This window comes from Bombus huntii, chromosome 14, assembly GCF_024542735.1.
Source record: "Bombus huntii isolate Logan2020A chromosome 14, iyBomHunt1.1, whole genome shotgun sequence".
NCBI lineage: Eukaryota > Metazoa > Arthropoda > Insecta > Hymenoptera > Apidae > Bombus > Bombus huntii.
In genome coordinates this window covers 11,607,722-11,628,586 of record NC_066251.1, presented here as the reverse complement: position 1 = coordinate 11,628,586, position 20,865 = coordinate 11,607,722, and the positions used below count along the sequence as shown (strand labels likewise).

General features: G+C 34.7%; 1 protein-coding gene across 1 annotated transcript in view; it reads right to left on the bottom strand.

Moving 5' to 3' along the window:
- Window positions 1–2,027: 2,027 nt before the first annotated feature.
- The window catches only part of LOC126872948 (lachesin-like), a 100,923-nt gene continuing 82,085 nt past the window's right edge, over window positions 2,028–20,865 (bottom strand). Inside the window, exons 6-11 of the mRNA XM_050633238.1 lie at window positions 16,934–17,017; window positions 12,578–12,701; window positions 9,395–9,532; window positions 9,161–9,280; window positions 5,289–5,456; window positions 2,028–3,122 (exon numbers count right to left, since the gene is read on the bottom strand). Coding sequence (XP_050489195.1) covers window positions 2,827–3,122; window positions 5,289–5,456; window positions 9,161–9,280; window positions 9,395–9,532; window positions 12,578–12,701; window positions 16,934–17,017 — 930 coding nt within the window. The 3' untranslated portion in view covers window positions 2,028–2,826. The remainder of the gene's footprint in view (window positions 3,123–5,288; window positions 5,457–9,160; window positions 9,281–9,394; window positions 9,533–12,577; window positions 12,702–16,933; window positions 17,018–20,865) is intronic.

Sequence of the window (20,865 nt, the reverse complement as noted above, 5' to 3'; positions counted from 1 at the left end):
AAATTACTCACGATTAAAGTTGTTAAAGTATCAAGATTTTCACAAAGTGTATCGAATTTAAATCAGATGAATTTCTAGAAAACTAATTAGTTAGAAAACTAAACTTTTACACGACTTTTGTGTATTAATTTGATAACAGGATGATTGGAATTGGACAGGATTGATAATTGGAACAGGGATTTGTAGGAAAGAAATTTTTACCTATTAAAAATATCAAATTCTACGAACTAAAAATATTCCAAAAAAATAAATTTTTATGAAATTTTTCGTGTAGGTATGAAACGAGGATATAACTTTTATGTATCCAATAGTTTTATTGAACATTCGCGATGCAGTCGTATCGTGTATTTATGTGTAGCATTCCCTATGGCAGACCTTATAAAAGACTTAAAGTCTCACTTTTTTCTCAACGAGTAAACGAAACAGAATACATATCGATACGAATAATCAAATCGATGCAAACAACATATTCGCATATATCTGTATGTATGATCCTGTTAATATAAATATTTTATCCAGTTTGTTTTCACTCAAAGTACAGCTTTAACATCTCGTTTCATTATACGCTTCCAAATCACGTGTCTCCTTTTCTCTGTTACTTACCTATGTAATACATACATACATATGTGAAACATACTTATATGCTCAAGATAGATTGTCCACATTTGCATTTATCTCGGACTGTCTACAATTTAGGGTGTAGCTACTTTAATTTCATTCTTTAAGAAACGTTCGAACGACGACGATCTTAAAAAGCAGAATGCAAGCCATGTTTATAGTACAGAACACATTATACCACTCACGTAAAAATACAAGTTCCGTGGTCCGTTCGTAAACTTCTAGTCACGTAAAAGTTAAGCGATATTTTATAATAGGAAATATCTTTTCTCAATTTCACGAATCTTTCTTTGTAGGAGATATATCTTCAGAAATTTTCAAGTACCAAAAACAAGAAAATTTTTTAGATTTTTCTCTAAAATGTAAATCACGGATTTCACACATCTGCATGTATCAAAGCGTCATTTTTTGAATAACAGTCTCCATTTCGCAGCACTTTGGGATACTTAGACTTATTTATTTGAATTTGTATGAATAAAATATTTAATTGCAAAAAAAGAATAAACTAAAGGAAACTACCCCTTTCAATTTTAGGATACGAAACGTATCATTTTATATTAAAGTTTACTTACATAGAAGTGACTATTGATTACAGAAATATTAGAACATAGTCCAATTATAGACATATTTAAGAAATAATTTATCAGTTATCAATTAAAATAAAACGTTTAATGGCGGTTTCATATCCCAAAGTCTTTAGGATTTTCTAATACCATCATAAAACTATTAATTGCTCTTATAACTAATTACAAAAGATGTTTTCAAACAAATAGGTGGCTACTAGAATTATCTGCTACTCCCACAAAACACTTCTATTGTAAAAGGAGATACTATACAGTATGAACCTCATGACAGAAATGTCATGGGACATAAAGCACATTATATATGTATATGCACATTTTGATGAATTTATAGGTGTTCCGTCACACCCGATTTTTATGATTTTTTAATATCTTAGAGGAATCAACATTTTAAACATTTTTTTCCTATACATATAACCGTCGATCTGACATAGTTTACGAGACATTCGCAAACAACTGCAGGTACCACTACAATTTCTACCTATAATAGTGTGTCTATCGCAACGATGCATAAGTTGCCGGCCACCGTCCGCTTATCTTCTGTTTATGAACGAGGAGTAGCAAGGTTAAAGGCCTTGTGTACAACATGCATATGCAACGCTGCAAGAAATGTTTTGTTATAACTTATGACTCAATTAAAAGTGAATATCGTCAATATATTACGTCTAGGTTCGAGTGAATTAATAACGATTGTTTGATTTCATAAAATAGTATCAATTATTCACTCGCCTATTACTATTATAATTAATTTGTTATTATTTCACGCAAGCGTTGTCCGGCCATCTCCCAATGACCAGATTAAAAAAACTAAACCAGATCAAAACCTAAACCCAATAAATTGATAATATTCATTTTTAAGTGAATTATTATAGACACTTCTTGCAGCCTCACATATGCAGTTGTGCACAAGGCCTTTAAGCTCGCCCGACTTCCGTATATAAACAGAAGATACACGACCGGCAACCAATGCTGCCACGGATTTATAACTATAGGCAGAAATACATCGTAGTAGTATCTACAGATTTTTGCTAGGAAACTATAAATATAAATATCTCGGAAACTAAACGAGACCGATGGTTACATATAGGGAAAAATTTTCAAAATATTGAACTTTACAACATATTAAAAAATCGTTAAAATCGGAGAGGACAAAACGATTCCACAAGTTCACCCACATTTTTTTTATAATTTGAGCATTAAATTCAAAATTATTAATTGTTCGATGAATAAAACTTACGCTACTACTGATATCTCCTTTTCTTTATAAGACATTTCTTTCGAAGATACAATCTTAATATAAATTCGTTTAATGTCTTGAAAGGTTTTTCATTCAAATCTCCCAATTTCAAAATCCTGTTCCTATACGTTGCAATGCGTACAATCTCATTTTAATCCAAATCCTTCCCTCGCTTCACCGATTCGCCAAAATCAATTCATTTTTGCTCTCTTATCATTAAAATTACAATGTAAGAATAAGTCACTGAGGAAAGTGAATACGTGCTTGGTCTGCACAAAATTAATGTAAAATAAAGCGCATCGTACATCAATCCTTTCTTACATTATTAATATATCAATATATCTATATCTAATAACAGCAGATTTTCCAAACCTTTATCTGCCTGTCTATTCACTGACATCTCTCACAAGCAATGATCAGCATTAGAATGATGAGGAGATCAGAGGCTCGTCGACGATGATTTGCGTTAGAATTGGCGCTGATTGTTGGCCTCTTCTTACCGATTCTTACGGTCGGCACTGGAGTTGCAACCGATGGATATCCTACGTGTCCACTGATCGTATTGTCTACGGATAGAGGTTTGTTCTCCATTTTCTCGATTTCTGCCGAACCATAGACAGTCTCATCCTCTTCATCGTAAAAAGATGGCCGAGCAACTGTTTGAGTTTTTGTAGGCCCTGAAATTTCTGAAATAAATACCAGAAAAGGCATTTAATTTTAGTTACTTTTTTTAGAAGATAATATTGAAAGGAAAAAATTGTTCTAATCTCCTTTAAATTTTATCAAATTGTAAGAGCTTACAATTCTTAGAATGAAAAATTCTGGTACATTTTTAAAAATAATGTATACACTGAAAAATTGTCTACAAGGAGTAAATGGAATAAGATTTATCTTTCCTCGAATGATAAATTTATGCTTTCAACTCTTACCATGCCTTTTCTTCCATATTTAAACTCATACAAAAAAATCACTCAAATATTATTGTTATTTACGACAGTCAACAACAGGGCTTTGATATTTTTATTATTAATATTCCTAATACTTGATGTACGTAGAAAGCTTACAGCAAATTTTTCCTTTGACGTGATCGATAAGGATCGTGGAGAATTAGGTATTGAACTTGGTTCTTATCTTTCCATCGGAGATTTTGTACGTGATGATAAAAATACATCGAATTGTTGTTATTTAGAGATACCCATTTCATCGACAAAAAAAACTTTAATAAGAAATCAATAATTTTCATGAGGAAATTAAGAACAAGGTCGATGTAAAGTGTGATCGTGGATAAACAAAATATTTTTGTAGTTGATTAATTACAGAGAAAACCAAAATTTTGGGAAGGGCTGGCAAGAAGAAGAAAACATTTCGATTAGATGAAATTCTTAACAAACTTTGACTAATCAAAGTTCTAGTCATACTTTTCGTGACATACATCATAGTTTTCTCGTTTACCTTCCCTTTTGCAGCCTGTATGGTAAAATCGCCAGCATCTTTCACAAGGTAAGGAATTAGTTTACATGAAAGATTTCTCCCAAAATTATCTTATTATGTACAAAAAGTTGGTAACGATTTTGACAGTTGATACTTTCCGTTAGAATAGGAAGAGAGAGGAGAGAAAATATTTTCGACGCATTAAGAATGGTGGCAGTGAATAATCGACGATGCTCTCACGAGAAAGAAGAATGTGCACACTGCAGTACGTTGTGTGATAAGTAAAGTAGTAGGTAAATCCCTGCGTCAGGGAACAACATTGATTCCTAAAACGCGAGAGGCTCTCGTGACGATTTACGGAGGACACGAGCGTGTGACCGAAGTGAACCAAAGTGCAGGGCTGCTCGTGATTCCCCTGAGTCTGACTCTGACCCGATTGGGAAATCTTCAGGATCGTATGCGAGAAGATAAGGATTGACCAAAAGAAGCCGAATGCTGCCAGGGGGTAAATCCTCTGGAGGATTCCGTGACAAAGTGAGGATGCCTGTAAACGCGAGCGTGTTTGAAACGTGCGAAACACTTTCTTATTTCCATCACACCGCGATCAGTCTTTTATCTAATATGCAACCCAGCAAGAACAATTTCCACTCGGATATTCCGCAAAGATTCGTTAACCCGTCGTTTAGGCTGCTGTTATCAGCCGTGAAATAACATCAGAACGGAGACAAATTTCCGATATTCAGCGCAACAACTATCAACCAGTTAAACCCTACTTTGCTTGATACTTAACGATTCTTTCAGCTGGTTTTGTTAAGTGCGACGCTATTTGAATGCAGCTAATCATTCATCTTTTCTCGTTACTTAGTATCAATCCGACGACCACAATTACCGTCGTCGTGTCGTTAATTTTCGATTCGGCGTATCTTTTAAATTTTTCTTGCAATGTAAAGTGAAGCCTAATGACAATAATGAAAACACATTTACTTTTATATATGTATGTAATACAGTAGCTACATTTCATGATCTATCGGAGATAGAACTATCGCCAAAGAGAATACGAAAATCACGCAAAAAAGGATCGAGTCACGACAAGTGCTATAATTTAAAAAAAGGCATTTCTGCACATTAGCGCGTTTTTATTAATTTATTTTGTTAGGTTAAAAATTTGGGACCGATAGTTCAAAGAAATACAAGTAAATAAAAGCAAATGTAAAAGAAGCAAAGAAACAACGACTAAAAAGAAAACGATAAGAGAATAACACGATACATATAAATAAAATATGAATATTTTGTTAAAAATCTTTTTTCTGATGAAAACAGAATGTTAATCTTAAGAAAACCAGGAATAAACAATTTTAATGTGACTATAGCTATTTATAAAATTGATAGGAAGTAGATATGTAATTCCAGGTCATACTTACCATACAATCGAATACTGCTCTCGACGTCACCAAGAGAATTTTTGGCTACACACTTGTAAGTACCCACGTTGTCTTTTTGTAAATTGCGAATTGTTAACACCATCCGGACCTCAAATTTTGATTTTTCGATCATCTGCACGTCATGTTGTTGACTCGATATTATCATCGCTATGCAAACAAATTTTATATTATTTTTATTCAGAATATACATATATTTACTCATAACAAACGTATCGTGATCATATTGTATGAATATTGACAGAAATCTGCAGATTTTCACTCGTTATATATATATAATGAGTGAATATATTTTCTGGAAAACAAAGCCTCAAACGAAAAATTTTTATTCTATATTTTTGACTTCTTTTTTCGCGTAGAATCACCCCCTTTCCGCTTGTACCATCAGTTACCAACCACCATTATATATATATATATATATATATATATATATATATATATATATATATATATATATGCTTATATACAATAAGGTAATTAATCTATATTTAACAATAAAATATAAATACGACAATAAGAATAGGATAATTCTTGCAATCCTTCGTAACAGAGATTGTTGTCACACGCAACCAAAGCGATATCATGCACTATAGTTTGTCTACTTATGCATTCCCCGAATTATTGTTGGTTCTTTATCGTTCTACGCCATCTACACCGAAATCGATTCTGACGATTAATTTGGTTTGCTATATAGATCATTATCAGAAAATACTGCAAGAATACCAGTGATAATCCATATGAATTTTTAACGGTCTGTCCTAATTCATGATAAAAGCTATACCAAACTTACTAAAATCACTTTTTCTACTTTTACAATGACATCACAATTGGACTCCACATAAGAAATGATAACAAAGGTACTGTAAGAAATATTTTCACTTGAAAAATCACTGCGAACGTGCGAACAGAACTCTACAAATTTGGAATTGAAAAACAATAATAATTACTGGATTAATACGAATCCGAGAAATGGAAAGAAATCGTTGGTACTATTAGTACTAATAAATTAAGTAAGTACCACGTATTCTATCCATGGCTATAAGATGCGTACTTAGGTAGTATGTATATCTGTTTAGATACATATGGCGTAGTATATAGTGCAGCCTGAGAATATTACAAACAAGCGGAAAGAATACGTAACGACATATAAAAATATGCGAAAATCACTTCTCAGTCTCCGACGAGTCTCTTTATTACAGTTTGAAACGTTCCTTTACACGCACACGCACACACATATATGTGTATATATATATGCATAAATAGGATAGGGAAAAACGGTACGTTGGAGTTTCTGTGTTGGGTAAAAATTACATACGAATACGAATTAGAACGAACTGCTCCGTAGGAGTTGCGCTGAACCGAAAGCATATTTGCTGCCAGAGCTACAAATGCTTGGAGAATATATTTGCGAACGATCGAGTGTAATTCACTCTCACGTTTGTCTGTAACTTTTTGTCAACTCTGCATGAAAATATTAGAACTTTTAAGGAAAGAGAAAACGCGTTCGTTCTCTGTTTCTTCCTACGTGGAAGTTTCTTTCTACGTTCTAGAAGAAGATCATAAAATGTTACTGGCCGCTTTATTTGAATCGTGCGAGTTAATACTCTTAATTTTAACTAAGGAAGATACTCTCCTGTAGAAAAGTAATTTTCAACTGCGAACATATTTCTAATTCAGTCTCTCGTTTTTAACATAAAGTACCTTTTACCTTCTTAGAAGTCGCGTATCTATTTGAAATGTGTCGCCAGGGTATGTAAACCGATCGGTATGGAATACCGAGTTCTATGTTATATAAAATATATCGATGTAAAATACATAGATGAAAGCTATGTAGCGTTTACATTTATCAACAAATAATGAATCCAACTGCACATTACGAGGCTTTGTTAAATATTAATTCTGTTTTGCTCCACGAAATGAAACTGTAGAAGAGCTCCGCCTAATTCCGACGATTTTTGAATATGTTGTACAACTCAACATTTTGAACAACTTTTTCCTGTTTATGTAACTGTCAGTCGTTTATAGTTTCCGGGATAATCGCAAAAAATTATCAATACCACTACAGCGAATTCTGCCTATTATTGTGCGTCCGTGACAGTGTATATGTCTGTATATTAGTTATTAGCGGTCGAATAGAATGATCTAGTCGAAACGTAACACTTATACTTATTTGTCTATATATGCAAACCTAAACCCGATACATTGATGATATCTATTTTTGATCGAAACAGACATTTCTTGATCTCGCATATGCAAATGTGCACGGAGCTTTCCCAAGCTTACTCAACTCTCATGTTTATGTACTGCATATATGTTACAATAAAAGATAAGTGCTAGATTTCAATTGGGTACTTACCATATACCCGTTCGCCGCAAGGCTTGCGGCAAGCAATATTAATGCGACGCTGTTACGGACGTATAATTGATTTCTACAACATATCTTCTTTTCTACAGTTTCATCGTTTCACAGTAATTACTTTACGGTGGCAGATAGATAATTTTACAAAATTCAACAAGTATAAAGAATATTAGGATTTATCGCATAGATATTACCATTGCGCGATAAAATATTTTGGTATTATGCTAAATGATTATAATTAAATTTGATGCAAATACCAAAATACAAGGCGAATAAGTCGATTGGATTTTAAAAATAATAAATATACACAAAAAGAATATGTACCTATTATCATTACTAGAAAGAAGTCTCGCACCGCGACACAGTACTGCTCTTTATCACTCGCCGTCACGCATTCCTATATTGTTTTATTTACTACATTTCATTATATGCACGGTGATAGACTCTCATTAAAAGATCCTCATTTGTTAGAGTATTACTAAAGAAATAACAGTAGTGATGTTATGTAGAGACCGTAGAAAATTCAAAAAAATTTCTAGTTTTGTGAACTTATCGAAAAGCCCGATTTCGATGACATTAAAATAAGTTGTAAAGCTTAACATTCTGGACAACATTTCCCTGTACATAAAACCAGCGATCAGCCTTAGTTTCCGAGATACGCGGAAAAATATCCCGCTGCTCGGCCTTAGTTTTCAAGATGGGTTGGGTTAGTATTGATATTAATATTAATCCGGACGACCGTGCTGTGAAGCGACTGGTCGACTCTGCGAATCTCCTTATTGATATTGATATAAACAATGCTGGCCAGCCACCTTACGGCACGGCATCCGGATTGCCAAATCAATACAGCTTGAAAACTAATGCCGAGCAGTGGAATATTTTTCCGCATAAAAAGGTTGTTCACAATGTTGAACTTCGCAACGTACTTCAGAATCATCGCAATCGAAACAAATAGCTTTTCGAAAAGTTCACCGAAATAGTGACCTTTAAAGCACAAAATTACTAATATGATACTTCTCTATTGATATTCCTTTTCGTGACGATTCATTAGCTTGTATGTAATGAAGTGTAGTCGGAACAAATCAAAGTTGTTATACTTCCTTGCTTAAAATTATTGTAGGTGATTATTTATATCAAAGGTCATAACCGCACTGATATGGATAATTTTTGGATATATTGTAGAAATCAAGTTTCCCCTTGCATGTCACCGCTGCGCCGCTGGACCCTAGTTTCCCAAATATTCGCAAAGAACTACTGGTGCCACTACAGTGAATTCCGCTTATAATTGTTCGTCCGTAACAGCGTATGCGTTAGTATTGTTGCAGAACATAAGCGAGAAGGATACCTTTGAAAAGCGATGAAAGCGATAGAAAAGGTGAAGAAAAGAGACGACGAAATTTATACGCAACTCGGAAAATGAAACTATCCTGCGTGGCGAGACTTTTGCAAAGTCACATCAAATTACAAAGCTAAATAGCCAACAGAGAAATATTACCGTTATCCTTGACCCAATAATTAATCGACTTGGGCGAAGCCTCGACAAAACATTCCAGGACAACATCCGTACCCAGAGGTGCACCTACCAGTTGATTAGGTACATGAATTACCGGCGAAACTGTGAAACAGAATCTCAAATAGGATTTGTAGACGTAGAACGCTAGTGTATTTCTCTTCGACCGTTTCAAAAGAAATTGGTAAATTATCGGCCAGGATAATCACTATTACTCACAATGAACGTTGATAGAAATACGTTTGCTGACCGCCGGTGGCACACCGTTGATGGCGATACAGAGATAAACTCCCATTTCGTTTCTCGAGATCTTTGTCAGTTTTAGCTCTTCGCCGTGGTACTCGTTTACTGAAGTCACTAAACCAAATAAAAAGCGATAAACATTTTGTTAATCCAATATTACGAAATTTTTTAGAATTAAATTTTCGATACAATTAAATAACACAATTAAATATACATGTACTTGTACATTGTATTGCAGTAATAAAAAGGTTACACCTGTTCTTTTTCTGTGGCGGCGAGAATATTGCCCTGAAACGCACTATCCTTATATGCTATTCTTAATATGTATTGCCGTGTCTTAAACACGTGGAAATATCGACTTTCTTATAATTTTGAGATGTAAGAGTGTGTTACTTCACAAAAATCATCTCATTTAACTATAATGTATAGGAACAGAAAATAATAGAGTCGTTTGCTACGAACAAACATACATCGTGCGTTTCTGTAGTTTCATTAATGATCATAAGATTCTATCTAGAGATGAATAAAAATCTCTGTTAACAATGTTATTAAGATCTACAGTCGTTAAACGGAAATTTTCATTACTAAAATCTACGAATGTGCTCGAGGCTGTCGTTTTTGCTCTTTGTTCAAATTGTTGTCCGTAAGGATTAATTAAGGAAATTATGTTACACCTTATCGATTAAGATAGTGGCCCTATTTAGCCATGACAATTAAATTTTTTCGCGACAATAAAAGTGTTTTTTGTAGCGAGAATTCGAATTCGCCATTTTACATGTTCTTTTATAACTTGTAACAAATAGGAAATTTCTCTACAAATCCTAAATAACATCACATAATTATAATTCTATGGCACATTAAGATGATTAATACATACGTATTTCACATCCAAATTTACATACAAACCAAATACTATCTTTTTATCTTCTTTAACAAAAATGTGGATAAGCAACTCGCTAAATAAGTTACATATAATTCTCACAGAGAAAACTGTAACTGAAAGGGTAACTTCCGTAAAACCGTCGAACTGCTTGCTAGCTGTCCCAACGGAAATTGCTAATTAATGAGTTAGTAAATCATAAATCATCGAGTTTCGCTTAAACTCCCAGCGAGGTTATGTTACGTGGTATAACATCAGTAATTACAAAAATATAAGATCCGCGATTTATCAGGAAAACACCGTTTGTTGATCAAATTGAAAACTAAAATTGAATGATTAGTTAAAGGTGGAAATACAAGGTAAACAACTTAAGAAACTTGGAGCTTTTAATAATAATTACTGTCATAGGAAATATAGATAACCTTTAATGTATATTATAACCCAAAAATCAGAAATGCAAGGAGGATCGTCATAACAAATAATTAATTCTCTTAGATAATAAGGTAAAAAAGTAAAGCTAAGATATACTGAAAGATATTGCTATTACTGCAACTTTAAGGACGACAATAATAGATATTTTGATAAATCTTATTTTATGCATAAATGTTGCACAATGTTTTATAATTCAGATTTCATAGCATATATCACATTTCAATGTTCAAATAACCGAGATTTTACGTTTCTCAGAATCGTTGTATATTTCTCGTCAACAGCTGCCAACTTCTAGTACAGAATTGTACCTACAATATGGCGAAGGTTATAAAATGTGTTATAGATCGTGAAAGATTGCTAAAAAGTTAAAGTTCATCTTTACACATCTTTACACAAAAGTGCATATCCCACAGTGACGATAAAATGAAATTCCATATTCAAATTAAAATCAAGAAACGAAATGTTTTCATATTATATGCAAACCATTGATTTTTGCACGTTTAAATTTCCTATAAATGTATTAACATCCACAGTTTAGTAATCAATTTGTTTGGAATCATATCTCGTTATTTTACTGTTTATTGATAGACATATACACGAAATCGAAGTAACGTCTTACAATGGATGAAGTTACAGACCTCGTAGTTAGATTGACAACGTTTCTCCCACGATATCCAATAATTATCGGCATTGTAGGCCAACAATAAGCTTTCCCGTTTGCGCTCAGCTAGGGCTACTGCACTTAGCACATGTCGCGTCGCAAGGGTTTCATTCGCATACATTGCCATGGCATCCTCGACAGGGCGCTGTAATTCGCCTGCTATTAGTAACACCATGCTGAAGTGAATACTAAATACGTCGTTTAGGTCGAAGCATCAACGCAGAACGTAGAGAGATAAGGAGGAGTAACTCCGACCGATGCGATGCGATGCGATGCGATGCGATGCGACATCTCTATACACCATCAAGTGTCCTGCGATTTTATGAACGTTATCGGCCGATCCTTTTCGTCGACGTGACGCGACGTGAAGTAACGCCACGGGGTGTCCAACGGTTCCATTTTATCGATCGCCACGACGATCCAATCGTATCATTACGCAATATTTCAAGAGCGTTATACAGTTGTACGAATAGCCGATGATATTGTTAAAAAACGAATTAAGTATTAGAAAGAAATCATTTTTCTTTCTTCCTCGTTTGATGTTTAGTTTTGACGCAGCTATTTCATAGTTACATACACAACAATGATATCCGAAATACCATGGTATCCGAATATTAATGTAGTCATGATCTTGATTGCCCTTACAATTAGTAACTACGGCAGTTGAATGCGTCAGAGCATGGATTATACATAGGAATATAAAGTAGAAAAAAAGAAGCAAAGCCAAGAACATTTCAGAAAAATAGATATTTAGTTGTTAATTAATGTGTTTCAATCTGTACAGTGACACTATCATGAGAGTGTTATGATTTCCTAAAAAATTAACTTATTCTATCAGTATCACGCTTGTAGTAAATTGACGATACGCATATCTCAAAATTATTCGCGAACGTGTTTATGTTTCAAGATAAATCAATTCCGCAGGTGAACCGTTAACGTGACCCGTTAAAACCAAGTCTTCTATTGATTCCTTAGGGTGTTGCACAAACTGTTACTTAACAATTTCTAGAAAGTTACGTCTCCTGCAGACAGTTTGGGGCGAATCCGTCGTGGCGTAACGGTTCGCGGTGAAATAAGGAAATTAAAATACCAAGTGAATCCAGCGACTGGGTTCGAGGAAAACATAATTGTATATTCCGCGTTATATCGGCAAAATGGTTGGAGCGTCATCTATATTAAATCTTACCATGAGACTTTTGGTTCAAGGCGCTTCCTGCAAATGGCTTCCGAATTATAATGTTCTTCCCGTCTTCTCTACGCCACGATATGCTGGGTGTAGGCACGCCTCTTGCACGGCACGTTAACTTCACCTGTACGTGTTATGAAACCAAAATTATAAAGAGAATCGAGTTCGTTATTGCCAGCTGCGGAGTCACGTATAAATATGTTTGGAAAAATTAGCTATCTGAGCAAGAACCATTTTATTTGCTTAAAATTATACCACTTGTCGAAAAATTGCTCGCGCAAAGTAAATCAATCATTCGATAAATTAGCTAAGAATCCAATAAACAGAAATGGTTAAAATTGCGATATGCTTTACAATCACTATTCTCATAAAATTCGCGGAAGATTAGTTTTTTCCTACACGGATTCCTTCGATTCTCATTTTCATTCAAAATTTTACTCTACAAAAATTCACATAGATAAATGCATAGCGTATCTTGTAATTTGTAAAGTGAAAATTCTAAAATTTATAATAAAAAGGAGGTGGTAATCTAGTTGTAAAAAATAAATTTTCAGTGACAACGGAGGCCGTTGACTTCGAAATTTTCATGATCCGATATTATGTTACTATGCCATTATACTATGAAATGAAAATTTACAAAATTTTTATATAAAACTGTATGGCATAAATGTTAATGACCGTTGAGATTTCTTCTCGCTTCTTTACAAATTCATTCTAAGTTCGAGACAACAGTTAATAGAAATTCATACTTTATTCTCGAATATTGTTCATTATCGAATGATAAATTTTATCGCTACATTTCACAATTTAATGATTGTTTATTCGATTGTATCGACGTAAAGATTTTTAAATTGTTTGAGATAAGCAGTGTCAAAGAAAACCATAAGTGGCTTGAATTAATAATGTACATCGTTTCGCCAGTTCGCTGTCATGAGATTTTGTAGTGAAAATATGTCATGCGGGCAAATTAAATTGTCCAACCATCTTATGAACCAATATTTCCTATTGTACGTAGCGAACAATACTAACAAGAATATACATACCACTTCTCGCAATCTATCATTTTCAATAATCACTAAGTCAATAAATATTTCAATGGTGAAACATATAACACAAATGAGGAAATACATATATATTATCTATATGGCTGAAAATAAATATAAAATCATTACGTACGATCGTTACAGAAATCTCTTTATGACATTATACATAAATTAAAAATTGTTAGACATAAAAAAGTGCTCCAATTTTTAAAATTGTGTGATTTTCTCAATCTTACAATTGTCTGATAATTAAATCACATAACATAAATTATATTACGTGTTGTTACCAATAATTACCAATGAAATGTCGGCAATGTTTTGAGCTTCGATATATTAAATTGAAATATTACATTCGTAACATAAGTATCGGAATTTAATTTGGTATACATGTACTCGATGAACATTTATTCGATGAAAGTTGATCGATATCCACGCGCTACTTTCAACTTTTTGCACCAATTTCACAACCGCTGTTTCATATTTGCGAATATCACTTTCGAATTCAAAGAGTTAGTTTATATTATTATATGTTTAAGGCCCACAGCAAAAATCTATACTAAAGAACGTATGGAGTCGAAGACAATCGGTAGCGCTAGGTGCTTGGATGAAGCAAATTCGTAGCATTGAACCGTGCGCGTATGTGCGTGTGTGTGTATTTGTGTGTGTGTTATGCAGTGAGAAAACACAGTTGAAGAAAGGACTCGAGAGACGCGCGAACATGCCACCTGAGCACTCGGACTGTCCGCCGTAGTGTATGAAGAGTAACAAATGTACTATTTTACGCTCCATGTATGAATATATTCGTCCTGCACGTGTTTTCAAATCGTGTAAGGCGATGGAAGACGCTTGAAAATACAGCAGGACGCCAATTGTTGAAGAACATGAATAAATCAAGTTGTTAGTATAGAAATATTTATATAATTGGGTGATTTAATTTATCAGATTTCTTCTTTGGTATTAGAATTTAACAGATGCTTAATTCGATATTGAAAATTGTCTCTTTTCAATCTTTCATTAACATTTCTCATTACGGTAAGTGATTGCGCATTGTGAAAAATGATATTTCATGTTATTTCAACGTGCGACACGCATAAATATTTAGGAATTAATTTGATGAGAATTTGAATTAATTAGATAAGATCGTTATTATGTAATAGCGTTAATTTATTTTTATTACTAAATGGAGAAATAGAGGAATAACAAGGATGAAAGAGATTTTACGGTGAACGAATAAACGAGGTACAGTTGGAATAATCGAGATTCTCTTCGAATAGAATTTTGTCGTCGAATGGAACGAGGTAAAGTTTCCTCTATTGGTTTAAAGAATATCGAGTCCCGCTGATCAAATTGTAATCAATTTAGCATTAAATGATAGCAAACGTTCGATTTAGTCAAGGTTTCAAAGTGAAAAACAAAACCGAAATCATGTAACATGTGCACGGCTAGAAAATCAATGAAATTCGATTGATCTCAAGAACGTTGCGTATCTGAAAATGGAATCAGCTTAGTATTTTGTTCATTTCCAGGATGAGCTTGCCCTGTTAACGTTAAAATACATTCGTTCAACAACTCGCTTCGATAGTTATTTGGAGTTGTTCGAGGCTAGGGAGGAATTTTTCCTTTTCAGTAGAGAAAGTATTGCGAACAGACTCGGATCGTTTTCTCGATATCATCTCGTGTTTGTATCGTTTTCTCGATATCATCTCGTGTTTGTAGGATCGTCTTCGCAAATGTCTTTATCAGTTTTAAATTAAGGACACAGGTACGTTGTGATATGCTAAATATGGGATGATACAGGAAGCCAGTTTCAAAGTTTTAGCCCCAGGTCGCATTGAAATTCAGATAAAGTAGGAAACGTATCGTGTCGCGGAACAGAGAATCTCGACACGCAACGAGAATTTCATAAACACGAGGACCATCACAACCGTGGAAACCGCGCTAGGTACGTGCCATTAATAACAATACTTATCATTTGGATGAAAAAGTATCTTCTATTCGGTTCAATGTTCGATCCCATACTCTCAACGACAAATATTGCCACGGATTCCAATTGAAGTTTTCATTTTGTATAAGCTTGACCCTAAATTCGCCGTGAAACCATGTACATATTTCCTACGACAGCAAAATACGAGGTCGATGTCTATTTTCATGCACCTATCGTTTTTTCTTACCACGATCTCTATCCCGAGATTCAAAGTTATTTTCCCAACTTGTGATTTTCTTTATGGACTTTGGTTTGTAAATTTTAATTTATTTTTTAAACGAACACTGAAACTTATTCGTAACATATTAAACAATGATTATTCAAAAATTCATGCAGATTTCATTTCTTTGATTAGGCATATTTATAAAAACACGAGTTTGCATGAACATCCGCTAATAATAATCATCGTTTCCACAAGGAAAAAGCAGTTATCTCAATTCAACTATTTCATGCACTATACATTAGCGTATACGATGGTTATCAAAGTTACAAGTTACAATATATGGAAAATTTGATAAATCTTAGCGATCCGTTCTGCGCTAATTAGGCGAGTGATTTTATCGCAAAACAGGCAAGAGCTAAATACAAATTCTCCTTTGCTCTCGTTACATGAATTCTCGTAAAAGAGGATATATATTACGTCATTTCATCGTGATTTTTTAATTGTACTCTCGTGAAATGTAGTAGGCGAACTTTAAGTGCCGAATTTCACAGAAATTAGATACTAACGCGATATATACATGATACGTTAGGACTATGCGTACAGAATTTTAACTTTGTAATTTACGTATACGTTGAAACACTATGTATGTACCGATATAAGAAATACAATGAGCGGAACTTGTGGAAAGCATTTTATCAATGATATTCAGAGAGAAGTAATACATATTTCCTGCATCACAGCATCAGTTTTGATAAGAAAACTGGAAAAAGAGAAACCCGTACACGTTATGTATACTAAATGTATGTTTCGAAAATACGCACTCCTATGATACGTAAACACGCAACAGGTTAGTGTAAGATCTCCTAGTAATAGGATTTCTCTTTCCTTCTTTCATAATGCGATAAATCATTGTGAATCTTTCTTAATCTATAAAAACGATAATATCCAAGTATACTACGGTGTAACCGAGAAGTAACTTCCATGATGAAAAGTCGATGAAACTTAACCCTAACCGAATTTTAAACCGAATACATATACCCTTCAATTATAATAGATTGGTATCTTTACGAACTGTTACGATAAAGTGCGAGTTAAACGTAGGCACATCGTATTTCTTGACTAACAATAAATAGTATGATGAGAGGATTGATTAAGTGTCAATTTACCTGTCCTCCTTCGCGTATCATGACATCGCTCGATGTCTCTTCCGGAATAAAGTCCGGTGGCACGACGACCGACAACATGCCTGTCTGAAAAAATATAACATTATCTTTTATCAATTAACTTCATTCGTTTATTTATTTTACTAATAGGGGGATTAATAGCCCGAAGAAACGTTCTCTCTAAAAAAGACAACAATTATTAATTTTGATTTATTGTGAAAATTTCATCGGAAATATTTCATTTCATTCAATATCGGCCGTGTTAGTAATCCATAAACAAGCATCGTGCTATAACTAATGAAAACACGTTTCATTGATAATAATACGCTTACCGTTTCGGAGTAAAAGCGCTAAAGCTGAAAATATAACGATGAATTTTCGTTATAAATACCATGTCTAGTCAATATAATTGCCGCATATTTTATATGTCGATTAATTAATCCACGAGTGGATGGAGAAAAATTTTATGCGCGTTGAAAAAAAATGGAAAATCGCAAACGAAAATTTCTTCCTAACGAAACATTCTTTATTTAGAACAGAATTTTCGTTGGAATTATAGGAATTTGGCAATTTCTCTTTTATCCCGATCAAGCTCCCAAGATAGTAAACTTCTAGAAGAAAAGAATTTGAACGCACTCAGATAAATTTCCTGATGTGAGTACATAGAATTAGGGTGGAAACCGAGCGTACAATTTTATCGGGGGGCTGCTGCGCCTTACCTCTGACTCCTCCGAGTAACGGTATTTCAACGAGCATGCCAAAACTTGCTCCGCGCTACATATATTTTCCGACACGCACCGGAACCAGCCGAAATTTAGTGTTAATGATACGCTTAACGGTTGCACGATGCATCAAGTCCTTTCTTACTGAATCTCTAAATTATATCTATGGGCATTACTGTATTCGCGAGCGGAACTGAATAACGTAGCTCCTAAATCCTGGCTGTATTTCGCTTCCCTTAACCTCTGCTGTAGTAGAAGCTTGAGCAACATATCATGGAGTTGTAAAGCGGAGCTAGAAGGGGCGTACGAACCCCACCAGTGCCGACGACAATGTTGTCAATGAGTGCCATGATTTTTCGTTAATTAACGATACACCACCGGCCGATATAATACGTAAGTCGACGCGGATGCTACCCAACATTGTTGCGCTGGTTAACAATCCTCGCTTGAATTTTCACATATCTCGCACCGATCGCGTGCTGGTTAAACGTGAACTGTACGTACGCAAATGGGTACGACAAAGAGACGGCGACGAAAAGAGAATACAAAGTTCCGGATAGATTCACCTAGTTTTTCTATTTGCACAGCGAAACTACTGCTCGTTCGTTACTCATTTTCCGCATGATTTCGCTTCTGACTACGTCAGGTTCGAAAACTCAGCAACTTTTATTTGTCCGCTCTCTCTTGCAGGTGTTTTACGTGGGGCGAGCGTCTTTTACTGGTTTCTTCCAACTATGTATTCGTCACTTTCTTGCATTAGAAGATTTATTACACCTGACGCTCGCTGATTGATTGCGGAAAGATTCGTTCGAGAATGTTTTACTAAAATTTTTGCGAATGATTCCTAAGCTGGTCAGTGGGAAGAAGGTAAGCTCTGCGCTTCTTCACGATAAATGCCGATTATTGAAATAGATTTTGGAATGCTCATTTTCTTGAAATCTCCAGTATTTAAAAACCTTCAACGCTATTTAATTGAAGGTAAACTCTCTTCGACCCTATATAAAAACTGACAACATTCGGTAAGTAGGACACCGTCCTATATATATACCTATATAAATACCTATATAAGTACCTTTACAAGCAGTGCAGGTTCTAGTCCGGAACGATGCTGGTTATTGACGCAAGCCATCGTTTCAAATAATCGACATTATTGAAGTAGCACCATACACGGAAAATCGCGGTAAGCGCGAAGTCGTACTAGCCGAGTATCTATCAACGAGCAAGCTACTACATTATTTATCGTACTGTTATAATTCTTTTCAGGGATTCGTAGAGAAAGGGATATAGAACGTGCAAGTTCAATCTGCGTCTGGATTTTACGAAATGATGGTGCATCAAACGACAGGTCGTCGCGTCGCGTCGTGTCGCGTCCCGCCGTCGGTATAGTCGAAGGACTTGGTTTCACTCTAATATCTTCCCACTCCACTCACGATTTAAGGAAGCTATCCAACAGTCGACAGAAGATGGAGGCACCTGCTCTTACGTCCTACCGCGAGGTGTGTGCGGAATTACGAGGATGTAATCTACGCTACGATGAAACTTCAATCGTTATAACCGAGTTGTCTCGCAAGTCACTGAACTGCTTAAAACAGTCTCAACGAATACGTCATTAAGGCGAGACAGGCGGGCAGAGGTGTGTGCCCTTCTCGTCCTCTCTGTTTCTCCGTGGTACCCTTATCCTTTATCCCTGCCACGTGACAGTTCAGTGACAGGCAGACACGCGTGCCCAAGCGCGTAAACTTGCCGGTGTCACGAGTGAATTATGAAACTTGGCTTCATTCCACGAATTAATTATCGTCTAGTCGGATAGGACTCTATCAAGGATGTTGATAAATATACGTGTTAATCGAAATAACGTCTAATCGATCAATTCGTTTAGCGGCTTCAAATTCGAACGAGCCTTATAATCGGCTTTAAAGGATCGTTCATCTTTATGATAATCCGCAGTTCAACGAGGCTATTAATTCCTATCAGGAATTACCGATTCCCTTGGAAAATGCTTCGTTGTTGTTATTTTGTGTCTTTCTCTTGTGAATATCGATCAAATACGTCAGAGATTATATCTCAACAATAAGATTGGTTTTACCAAGTGCGCATTAAAGAATTCAATTAATTAAGAATTCAATCCCATCAAGTATATGCAAATTTAATCAGAGCAATTAAATTTGACAAGTGTAATTTAGAATTGAGCCATTTGGAGAATTCAAAGTTCAATTTGTATTTCAATTATTCGAATACATTCGAGCAACTCATCCGTTCTATTAAAATTATTTTCGATGTTATAATTTTATCTCAATTCGGATTCTGTTTCAGCTATTCGTTCAATTCGACTCGCCTTGTTTTTCTTTCAGGTTCTAATTATCAATCTCTCTTTTGCATAATACGATATAGCTTATTGATAGCAGTTGATATTTATGATACAAAGTTACATAAGCTAATTCGTTGATAAATCATTATTCTCGAATGCTATCGAAAAGTAGGTACTAGGTAATTCGCGTTATGGATTCATCTTAAATATTATAAACGAACTGGGAGATACTGTAATTAAACGATCAAACGAACTTATCTGAAGTAAAGTTCGGTCGAAGTTTCGTTTGAAGAGATTACATATGTAATCTTCTTGTCGATTATAATAAAGGTATCGCAACGTTTAGAGTGAAAAAATCGCTATCCTACACGCGTCTCCCACTCACATTCATCATTCTTTCAGAATAAGCCTAAAATCGCTATTTTTGGGGTTGAAAGCAAGAGAGAAAATTCTTAGTAAAGAATTTTTTAGGGTAGGATTTAATCTCTTCGAACAAGGCTCTTTATATAATTACAATCGAACTTCACTTCGGATAAGTCCGTTTGATCGTTTAGTTATGTATCGCGCGTCGTTCTTGAAATTACACATTTAGTTGTTCAGAAACGGCAGTTTTTTACTTCATAGTATCTGGATTTTATATTTTAAATGTTATTGTCAAAAATATTTGATATATCGTTCAGTTTGGCTCATTCTCCACAAACGACAAAAGTAAAAGAAGATTTAACAGTGAACTTACATCTCGAACAGAAATTATATACTTTTTTATCCCTGTAACACATGCAGCTTCGGCAAACGCTTTTGAAGTTACCATGTGTCTTGTGGAATTGTTCGAAAATATTGATATTTTTATCCCGCTTCTGTATAGTGTTTCTTTGTTCTACGACTGAAGGTTGTTATTTTTTTGA